This window comes from Belonocnema kinseyi, chromosome 5, assembly GCF_010883055.1.
Source record: "Belonocnema kinseyi isolate 2016_QV_RU_SX_M_011 chromosome 5, B_treatae_v1, whole genome shotgun sequence".
In the NCBI taxonomy this organism is placed as follows: domain Eukaryota; kingdom Metazoa; phylum Arthropoda; class Insecta; order Hymenoptera; family Cynipidae; genus Belonocnema; species Belonocnema kinseyi.
Window position 1 is genome coordinate 86,325,987 of NC_046661.1, and position 12,122 is coordinate 86,338,108.

Sequence of the window (12,122 nt, forward strand, 5' to 3'; positions counted from 1 at the left end):
ATCTTAAGAAATTGTTTTAAAATATTTCAAACAAAAAATTCAAAAACAATTCAATGCACAATTAACGCGCAAACATTAATGACATCAAATTATAAAAGAAGTCTACTGCTGGCGTCTGCTGGTATCGGTGCACTCGTGCTGTGGCTCGAACGCGTTCGGTAAAATTCTAGGTTGCTCAGACATACTCGGGAACATAATTAAACAGCCCTATACGAAAAATCAAGGCTTCAGTTTTAATTTCAACTAGACTATTATATGAGCGCGCATGCGCGCTCACTTTTGTCCTTATTTTTATCATTTACTCAATTTTCTAATAACAATTTATTTGTTAAAATTTTCTGAGCACTTATATTCTTGTTGAAATTAGATTATGAAAGAATGAATTCAGTGTATCAATGCAACGTAAAATTTACTAGCACTATTATTAGGGAGCTTTCAGATATTACATAACGCAGTAACGTCACATTTTTTTGTATTGGTTTAAAAAATTTAATAGACGTTTTGTAAATAAAAATAATTTTGTCAGATAAAGTGCGGTATAGAAATAAATGAAACAATATTTTCACGTAACACAACAATACTTTTTTGATATTTTTTTTAACACAAATTTTGTAATTACTTACAAGGAAACAAGTATTAGCAGTTTCTTAGAATTATATAAATATAAATTTTATAATTTTCATAAGATAATTAGGAAAGATTTTTAAATATTTCAGATGTGTCAAAAAAAGAATGTAGAAGATTTAAAAAAAATATATTTTATTTTACAGGATTTCACAAATTATTAGGGAAATTTTAGCCTTTTTAAAATATATTTAGGATTTTTAGAATTTCAGAAGAAATAATAAATATTGCATAAATTTTCGAAAATGCTTTCAAGGTTTAAAATATTTTTCATCTATGCAAAATCTCTTGAATTCGTAAAAATATTTCAAAATAAATCAAATTTTTCTTGAAATTTTGAAAAATCATTCAAAATGTAAAAAATATGTCTCAAAATCTTTAAAAATGTCTCACGAATTTGAAGAAAATTATAAAAGATTTTTGAATATTTTAGATTTGTCAACAAAAAATCTAGATTTAAAAAAAATATATTTAACGGGATTTTACAAAATAATTGGAAAAATTCGAGCACCTTTAAAATATATTTGTGGATTCTAGAAGTTTTGCAGAATTGAAATATTATAATATACCTTTTGTCCACAATGTTTAATTAAAAAAAAACATTAGTGTCCAGACGTTTGCGATTTTAACGTGTGGGTGTCTTTTTGTTTGAAAACTTTCACATAAATCTGCATTTTTTAAAATCTTCTGCAGTTTAGAAATATTCTTTATTTTCCTTAAATCTTCGCAATATTTATAGAATTTGATGGTTCAATTATTTGTTATTTTTCAATTATACCAAATTGAAACATTATGCTTTAAGATGTTTTACTCTTTTTCGAAATTTAAGAAAATATTTGATGTTTAAAAATATTTTCGAATTGTCCCCCAAAGTTAATTTTTCAAATTAAAAAATAGAAAAAAAAAGTTTTAGAAACCTAAAGAATTTTGTTCATTAACCTGAATTTTTATACAAGTCGTAAAATATCTTATAAGTTTTCATTGTTTTTGAATCGTTTCAAAACTTCTAAATATCTCTTAAATTTACTGAAATTTGTTCTAAAATTATATACAATGTCAAAATGTTGCTTTAAAAATTTGTAAATAAAATTTGTAAATTTGTAAAAATGGAAATAATTGTCTGAAAGTCTTCCATATTTTTTTGAAAGCAAATTTTGAAGTCTTTAAAATTTATAATTATCATTTTAAAATTAAATATTAACTGCTTAAAATTTTCCCACAAATCATTAAAAAAATGTAATCTCAAAATCTTTTAATATTATTAAGAAGCTTCTATTGTTCTAATTCTTAAAAAAAGTTTTTCCAATAATTTGATTTTACTTATCTCTTTGAAAATGTAAAAAAAGATTACCAAGACTTAAAAAAAAAAGAAAATATTTTTCTCCTTAAAAATTCTGGAATTATAGTATGGAAGCAAAATACTAAGAAAAAAATTATTGCACAACATAAAATAATTAATTTAAAAAAAAGTTCAAATCAAATCTTTATCTACTTCGATGTTGTGAAAAATAAGTCAGCTAACAATTAATGGATCTTTCCATAAATGATAACATAAAAAGCATTTAACTCTTGATACTAATTTCAGAAAAAAAAAACATATTTCCATATGATTTGAAAAACTGAATGCAAACACATATTTCAGTATATCAGAATCATTTGAAAAATTATCTAGTTAAAGAATGTAATTGCAAACTTTTAATATTAAAATTTTATTCAATGTTCGATCATATAAACTGTAAGTGAATAATTAAATTATGTTATTTTAATTTGAGGAACTAAGTTTTAATCTTTATTCACTGTAATATTCAGAAAACGTTAATTATCTAATAATCAATTAACCATTTTACAAAAGAAAAACAATAAAAATATAATTCTGTTATAAAACATTCAAATAACTTTAACTTTATATATATTTTTTTAATTTGAACTTTTATTTTTGACAATTTAATTTAATCCTAAACTTTGAAACTAATTCCAGAAAATGTCACTTTTAGCAGAATCAGTTGATAATTAATTAATCAGTTCACAAAATAAAAAGCATGAAACAATTATTTTCATCGAAACATTGAGATAGTGTTTATATTACAAATCAGCATATCACATTATCAGCTAATAATGAATTAAACGGTTCACAGCATAAAAAGCCTCAAATAATTTTTTTCACCGAAATAATACATTTATTTTTACTTTATATATGTTTTCAACTTCCTTCCTGGCAATTTTAATTATTAATAACCTTCAATACTTGTTTTTGTAAAAAATAAAACACATGTGCTTATGACTATGAAAAGCTAATTCATATAATCAATTCAAAACATCAACATTTCGAAGAACTATATAATTGTAATAGAAATAAGTTAAGTATGAATTAGTTTTTATTATAACGTTTATATTCAATATGAATAAATTCAATCTTCATGTAATAAAATATCGTAAAAAATGAATGAGTTAATAATAAGTAATTAAGCTGTTCAGAAAATACAACGCGTTAAAGAACTATTTTTGTAATGCATCATTCAAATAATTTTTACTTAGTATTTTCCTAAAAATTTGTATTATCGATGAAATTTTAAAATATTCCAGAAAAAAGTAAAATATATATTCGGATCATTTAGAAATCAGAATTCCGATACTCATTTCACAACATAACAAAAATGTACGTGAATGATGAATTTAAAAAATATGTATTTTAAACATTAATAAAATGTTATTACATAAATTATAGCCGATATTCAATTATATAACATTTACTGTAAATCATCAATTTGTTAACTTTAATTCAAAATTTAGTCTTTATGTAATTTAACATTGTGGAAAAAATTAATGAACTAATAATAAATTAATCTGTCCATGACATAAAAAGAATTAAACTATAATTTTCATTGAAAAATTTAAATAATTTCCCCCCTCTCTTTTCTTCATTTTCACTTTCATTTCTGAAAATTTGATTGCTTGGAAACTTTTTATACTTATCCGAGAACAAAATTAAAACAGGTGTAGAAATAATAAATGTAGATACTCATTTCACAACATGAGAATCATTTGAAATAGATGTGTCGAAAAAAAAGAATAAACTTCTATGCTAAAGGTATTTTTATCAGGAAAGTTAATTTTCAACCAAATGAAAAAATTTTCAACCAAATGAAAAAATTTTCAACCAAAAGAGATGCATTTCCAATAAGAAAATATAGTACTAGACGTTTCAAATTTTTCGCTTTTAGTTGACAATCCATTTTCTTTGGTAGAAAATTCTTCTTCTGATACTTCTTATTTTTTTTTAACTAAAAATTAAACTATACCATGTTTGGTTGGAAAAATATCTTCTATAGTTGACAAATTTAATTAACTGCTTAAAAATTTATGTATTTTTTGGAAATTCGTCTCTTTTATTATTCAGTATTTATTATAATTATTCCCACTGTTAAAGTTTACATGCTATTTGGCGAAAGTTTATCCTACGATGAAATAAATGCCGTCGTCTGCTACAACGTCCTTAGCAGCACTTGGAAAACGGAAATGTATGAGTGAATCCGAGCTATAAATCGGGAGACCAGATTTAAAACGACACAGAAAAAACAAAAGTTAAAATTTGTTTCAGGTGAGACTTGCAACCGTTAAAAATAAAAAATATTTCGGCAAAAGTTTCACTGAGGTTAGGAGTATAATTCTGATCTCGTCTACTGCGTGACGCGGAAGTGAGCAAATTCCGGTAAAACATGTAGAATTAGTAAAAAAAAAAACAGGAAAAAATGTTGTTCTTATTGATATATTTCCTCCGAAATATATTAGACTATTGTAGTGGAATTAAAACTTACGTAATACCATTGAGTAAAAAACGCAAAAAGCTACTGATAGATGGGAATTCCCGGTTCTCTCCAATTTAATGAAGTTTAACGACGATAGGTAGCGCTGGCGTCGCAATCCTCACTACATCTCGAATAAAAATGGAGCGATTATAAGGCGAAAGATTATCCAGGCAAGGTTAAAAATCGAAAATTATCTTCGATTCATGTAAAGTTTATCCGGCCAGGTTTTTTTTGTTACGGTGAATCTTTCACACGGAATCGATGTAAACTTTATCCTTCGTTTTTTCTGTGAGTTTGTTTGGTTAAAATGTTAATATTTGGTTAAAATTTCTTTTAGAATATTTTTTTTTGTACTCAAAATGTAAGAATTCCATTTTTTGTTACAAATTTATCTTTTTCAATGAAATATATAAATGACTATTCTATAGTAAGTTCGATTTTTGTTGTTCAAAATTGATATTTCACATTCTCATCAGATAAGGTATTAGATTTGTGTAAAATTTGACCCCCCCCCCCCCCCCCCCCCCCCCCAGTTTTTGTCAAATGTCCACGTTTTGAGAGCTCCTGAATCCAAAAAATAGGTTTTTATGAATGTGTCTGTCTGTCGGTCAATCTGTATGAATGTATGCCTGTCTGCCTGTGAGCAAGCTAACTTTTGAGAAAATCATTCTATCAGATTGGTCTCTGGTACACTCTTTTAATGTCCTAAACTGAAGGTCAAGTTTGTTAGCTAGTTATTTTGGATATAAAATTTAAAAAGTGAGCGCATTTTGAATATTTTTGATACCCCTTTTTTCAAAATTAAAAGATTTTCTGTACGGATCTTTATAGTATTTAAAAAGTTTAACAATATATTCTGATAACTTTTTTCATAAAACCAAAAATTATCAGAGTTAAAATATTTACAAAATACCAAAAAACACACGAAAATTAACTTTTTAAGCCAAATAACGAACGATATGAAAAACGACAAAAGAAAAAGTATGTCTGTTTTCATACGGATGTAAGTTATGAGTTATTATAATATAAATTTATGGGAATGGTATAAAATTTCAGGGATAAACTCGAGTGCGAAGCACGAGATACGTGATGAGAATATGTTCGTTAAGGCTGATGGAGCTTTAACAAAAGAGAATTCACAATTACCAAATTACTGTTGTCGATGATTTCACCTTTAGTTTCAAAAAATCTATGCACAAAGATCGAGCGCTTAGCGCGAGGTAATTACATTATCGAGCGCGAAGCGCGAGAACCAACATTTGCGCGCCCTCTAGGTTGTTGTGCGAAAATGCAATTATTCCATTTATGGTTAAATATTTATTAGTTTTTAGTTTTAATATTCATTTTTGAAGACATTTTTTGACTAAAAATTTAAGTGTATCATTTTTGGTCAAAAAATAATCTTTTTTACTTCACAATTCATTTTTTTCGTTGAAAATTGAACTATTTTGTTGAAAATTCCATTCAATCCGAAAATTTAACTAATCCATTCCTCATGAAAAAGAGGTATTAGTAAGTTTGGATCTAGTAATTTTTTTAGCGAATAAGTATTGGAAATCGAATTCACTTTCGCGAAACAGTACTGTATCCAATGCTCATCAATACTTCTTTTTCATAAGAAATGTTTGGTTGAATACTTACTGTTTTAGATTATATTCGTTTCTAAAGTTAAAAAATGAAGAATTTAGTTAAAAACAAAGTTTTCTTGAAAATATCTTGTCTCCTATGTACATTTACATGTTACAGTAAATGTTATTTTCCTATTTGCAATAAGTCTAATCATTCTGAGGGTCATTCGGGATTTCAAAACCGGAATAAATTTGCGTAGCAGCTAGATCATCATTCGTGAAGTCGGGAGAGCTCGGGTTCGTGCTCGTGCATTTTCGGCTTTACATGCAGATTAATCATCTTTAGATTAAAAAAGAAAGTAGATTTCGGCTAAAAGATTTTCAGCTAAAATGTTTTAGCTGAGGAAAATGGTAAATTATTGTTATTATTAATTATTGGAAATCTATATTATCATCGGGATAATAAATTAATGCTTAGATGAGATACTTATTACATTGCTTAAAAATAGATATCTAAAACTATCGATCTATGATACCCGTCAAATTTAGAATTTTTCCTTTTCCTGAAATTTTGTAATTAAATTTTATTTGTGACAAAATCCCTCCCCTTTGCTCTTCTGGGAATCCAACCCAAGTCTTACGATTGCTGGTAGGGTGCTCTACCCACTAAGCTACTGGAGAGATCGAAAGAAGAATCTTTTTTCACAGGCATGCCAAATGCAGGGTTTTCCATAAAGTGTCATAGATATAAGATATATTATATCTGTATTAGCGCGGGATCGCAAATTACCGATTAGATGAGATACTTATCACATTTTGTGAAAATAGATATCTACACTATCGATCTAAGATATCCCTCAAGTTCAGATTTTTTCGTTTTTCTAAAATTTAAAAATTAAATTTTCACAGTAAATTTTGCATTCGAATAAGTATCCTTCAGGATTACGTATTGCGTGGATTCAGTCCTCCCATGTGGGAATTTTTATGAAACTCCTAATGTTTCAGTAACTGGACAGTCATATTTGATCCGCTATATTGAATTTTGACAATATAGTCGCGAATTCGTTATCAGTTGCCCTAAAAACCTCCATGTTCGAATTTTGATGAAAATCGGAATGTTTCAGTCATTTTTGGCTGCTATATTGGATCCGATATTTTTAATTTTCAAAATATCATCACGGATTCTTCATCAGTTGCCCCAAGAACCCCCATGTGCGAATTTTCATGAAAATCGGAAATGTTTCAGTCTTTTTTGTCAGCCATATTGGCTCCGCCATCTTGAATTTGGAAAATCTGATTTCGGACTCGTGATTAGCGACCCCAAAAAGCTCTATAAACATGCATGTATGGGAATCTATTTGAAAATGTTGCTCCAATACGGAAAATCGGGAATAGCAAAAAAAGTTTGGGTTTTAGCCGCAATATTTGACATCGCCACCTTGAATTTCGGAAAACTAACCTGTAGATTTTAATGTTCAGGGTTCATGGACGCAAGAATTTTACTTTTTAGTGGTATATCTTCACAAATTCGAGACAAAAATAAATAAAAATGTAATTCAATGAAAATAACGTATTTTGTATTGAATAAATAAATATAATTATTTCAGTTTGAATTTATGTTATGATATATGGTTACGATTTTGTACCAAAAAATCTCGCTGAAAAAATGTTTGGGAAAGTGGACGCTTACTTTTTAACGGGTTAAATTTTTAATTAAATTTTGTCGAGCGGAGCGAAGAGGAGGAATCTTTTTCTACATATGAAATTTAATTATTATTTATTTTACTAATTATGATTTCAGGATTGGACGTAGAGCACGCTAGGGTGGCAATCCGGGCCCTCGCAAAATTCCATGCCCTCGGAATGGCAGTAAAATATAAACGACCAGATCAATTCGAAGCATTAAAAATCCGCTGCAAGTGTCTCGCCATGAATCCAGATGCTTTTAAAGGAATGAAGGATTCAATTATTCAGGCCATGCAATCAGATCCAGAAATAAATAAATACAAATCAAATTGGGAACCCATCATGGAAATGGATCCAGAAAATTGGACTGGAATTCCTGTAGAACCCTGGTCTACAATTATCCATTCTGATTTTTGGGTGAACAACATAATGTTCCATAAAAACTCAAGTGGCCAAGTCGACGATATAAAATTCATCGATTTCCAAAATTACCTTTTCCAAAATCCAATTAACGAACTAGTCTTCTTTATCGGTGCAAATTTAATTACAGATTTAATACCGAAAAATCTCGACAGCCTTTTGGATTTGTACTACGAGAGCTTTGTATCAGTTTTAAAAAAAATGGAATGTGACGTCTCAATTTTCGGAAGAGAGAAATTTGATGAAATAGTTCAAAGAAGTGCTAACAAAGAATATAGTCATTGTGCTTTTATGCTTAAGGTTTTGACGATTGATGTTGAGAATGATGGACTTGATGCCCAAAAATTGCAGTCTATGAAATTTGATTCTGTTAATACCATTTTTTTTGATAGGATGAGGAAACTTACAGCGTTGTTTGTAGAAAGAAACTGGATATGATTTTTACTTTTTAGAATTTATAGTTCGGAAACTGACAAGAGATTTACAATGCTAATTGGAAGTAAATCAGGAAATACATAAAGTAGACAATGAAATAAGCAGAAAGATGATAGTGAGCCAGTATAAAATGTTTCTTATCAATTATTGAAAACTGATTGAATTGATAAAATTCCTGAGGTAACTTTCGTAAACAACTGATTGGATTAGGTGTTTACAGATTTGTATCAAAGCATGAGTACTACTTATACAATAATAAATCAGAATAAAGAAGTGCAACATCATCAGCGATAAATTTCCTCAATAAAAGTCTTGTCATTCGAGATAATGAAGAAAATATGTAGTTTCATACAAATTATATGATTGTTTGCTTTGGCCTGGATTATACAATTTCCCGCGATTTCAAATTCCAAGCTCTAAGGATGTTGAATGAGATAAGAATTCGCTGTTATTATTAGAATAATTATGTTTTGAAAATAAGGATATTATGTGATGCTTATTTAGAGACCTCGGTGCGGCTGAACCAAGATTAAATAAAAATTCCAGCTAAATGGAATTTTTCGATTGTATATGCTAATATGGCACCCCATTAACATTTTTGGCTAAAAATACAGAAATTGGGTATAAGGCGTATTTTGAAATAAAGTTGATTTTTGTATTTAATTAATGAGAAATGAAGAAATTTTCCTAAAATCAAATGTGAGGTGTAACGAATAAACCAGCCTTAGGAATTTAGGAGATTCAAAGAATTACCGGAATTCATGGAATTTACGAAATTCACGAGATTTATAGAATTTACGGAATTTATAGAATTCACGCAATTTGCAGAATCCACGTAATTAATTGAATTTAGAGAATTCAGCGAATTTAAAGAATTTATGGAAATTACGGAATTCACGGAATTAATGGCATTCAAGGAAATGATGAAATTCACGGAATTAATGGATTCGTGAAAATGATGGAATTCAAGGCATTCAAGGAATTCGTGGAATTCAAAGAATTCGCGCAATTTATAGGATACACGGAATGCACAGAATTTATGCAATTTGTGGAATTCACGTAATTCATTGAATTTAAGGAACTCAACGAATTTAAGGAATACACGGAATTTATGGAATTTACGGAATTCATACCATTTGCAGCATTCACGCAATTTGCAGAATTTACGTAATTCATTGAACTCGCAGAATCCATGGAATTTAGGAATTCACCAAAATGAAGGAATTCTCGAAATTTAAGGAATTCATGAAGTTCACGGAATTGACTAACTTCCCGAAATTTATGGAATTTACGGTAATGATGGAAATTCGCGGATTTCATGGAGAACACGGAATTCGTGCAATAACTGGAATTTATTGAATTAATGAGATTTATGGAATTCATGGAATTTATTAAATTGATGAAATTTATGGAATTCATGGAATGCACGGAATTTGAACGAGTCACGGAATTAAAATAATTCATGAATAAATTCCATGAATATTGTGAATTCCTTCATTTCCATTAATTCTGCGACTTCCCTTAATTCCTTGAACTCCGTGAATTCTCTAAATTCCAAGATTACAGTCAATTCCGCGAATTTCTCGAATTCTGTGAATTTAATTTTCCGTAAATTCTATCATTTCTGTAAATTCCATAAATTCCGTAAAATCCAGGAATTCTGCGAATTCCGTCATTTCAAATAATTCTTCGAATTCGATGAATTTTTTGAATTCTATGAATTGCTTGAGCTCCATCAATTCTGTGATTTCCATAAATACCGTGAAAACCTTGAATTCCATGAATTCTGCGATATACGTGAATGTTGTGAATCTAATGAATTCCGGAAATTCTCTGGATACCGTGAATTCCATGAATTTCACAAATTCCATCAATTCCCTGAATTCCTTCATTTCCATGAATTTCATTAATTCCATGAATTCCGGAATTTCCTTGAATTCGGGAAGAAATCAGCCTTATGGCCAAAAAACCTATTTGCCGGTTTTTATTAATTTTGAATAATCGAAAAAAAGAATCGCTGTAGTAAATTGTAATAAAAAAAACTTTAATAATAAAAAATTAGGAAAAAATGAAGGTAACAGGATTTGAGCCTTTTACACACTTGGAGCACTACCCCCTGATCCAATCAGGAGTTGAAAGACTCATCGCCAACTTTTTAATAGATTTTAATTCTGTATATATACTATATTTAGACAAATACTTATTTAAAAATTATTCTTGCAGAATAGATTATTTATTTCTGGGAAAATAATCGACTAGAGAAACAGATCCGAACTTATTATTAAAAGACAATTTTCTGAAGAAAAACAAACATAATCGAAGTATTACTTTGGCCTCGGTTAATCGTGGCCAATAATAATATATTAATTACTCACAATTTATATAATTTAGTTCTTAGAAAATTGACGATAATTGGATGTAATTTGATTCATTATGTTCCTAATTATCATCTTGTAAAAAATTGTTTATACGACCTCATAATTCTATTTATAAGAATTATTTTTTCTTAAAAATATATTTAAACAAATGAAATTGTACAAAAATGGAAATAATTTATTGGAAGAATTTTAGAACATTTGTAAAATTTATATTTTATTAAAAATGTTGCAATAAAGTTTATAATTTTAAGAATAATATAACCTAAGTCCATAAGTGCCAACAACAGAATATGTGACGTGGAACGAAGAAGCCAGTACTAGGTCAAAAAAATCGATTTTTCAGGTTTTAATTGATTCAGAATAATGAATATTTCTCCTTCCAAATTAAAAATTTCCAAGGCTAGTTTCTTCCTTTCACGTCACATATAACATTCCCAGCATTTTTTTATTTTGCGCCAGATTTTTCTCAGTCAATTTACCTAAAAAACTTATATTTAGAAAGCTCCTTCTGGCTTGCTTTAAAAAAAATTATCCACTAAATCTGTCTTTCTACCATTTCCAAATCTGGAATTCACAGAGTATTTAAATCACTTTTTTCTCGAATCATCCTGCAAATTTTAGTTTGGGCCTAAGATTTTTTTTCTAATATAACTATTTTCTTGGTTCAAAATTTAAATTAATTTTTTTAAAAATTATTTAATAATTACTAGTAAGTAAGTAATTAGTAGGGAATTAGGGCAATATGCGCGCACTAATCTCCCAGTTCTAAAGAAAAAAACTAGTTTTTTTGTTTAAAAATAAAATTTTTAAACTCACAATTTAACTATTCCATGCTTGGTTTAAAATTTATTTTCTTTACATAAAAAATCACCTTTTTGGTTGGGAATTTGTTTTTTTGGCTAAAAATTTGACTTTTAGGTAGTAAATTCCGTTGAAAAATTCAAAATTTGGTTGAAAGTTCATATACTTTGTTCAAATTTATCTTTTTGTTTGAAAATTAATTTCTTTGCTTAAAAATTTAACTACTGAGTTAAAAATTCAATTTTTTGGTTGAAAATAAATCTGTTTAACTGAAAATTGAAACATTTGACTCTTCTGTCAAAAATGTATTTTTTCTCATGTATTTAATCTTCTCGGTTGAAAATTCATCCGTTTGATTGAAAGTTGGTCTTTTTTAGGTAGAAAATTCAACTGTTGGGTCACAA

The 12,122-nt window shown here is 28.2% G+C and overlaps 1 protein-coding gene across 1 annotated transcript in view; it reads left to right on the forward strand.

Annotated features, from left to right (window-relative positions):
* LOC117172965 overlaps positions 1–9,184 on the forward strand; it is a 63,546-nt gene extending 54,362 nt beyond the window's left edge. Inside the window, exon 3 of the mRNA XM_033361290.1 lies at positions 7,800–9,184. Coding sequence (XP_033217181.1) covers positions 7,800–8,542 — 743 coding nt within the window. The 3' untranslated portion in view covers positions 8,543–9,184. The remainder of the gene's footprint in view (positions 1–7,799) is intronic.
* The last annotated feature ends 2,938 nt before the right edge of the window (positions 9,185–12,122 follow it).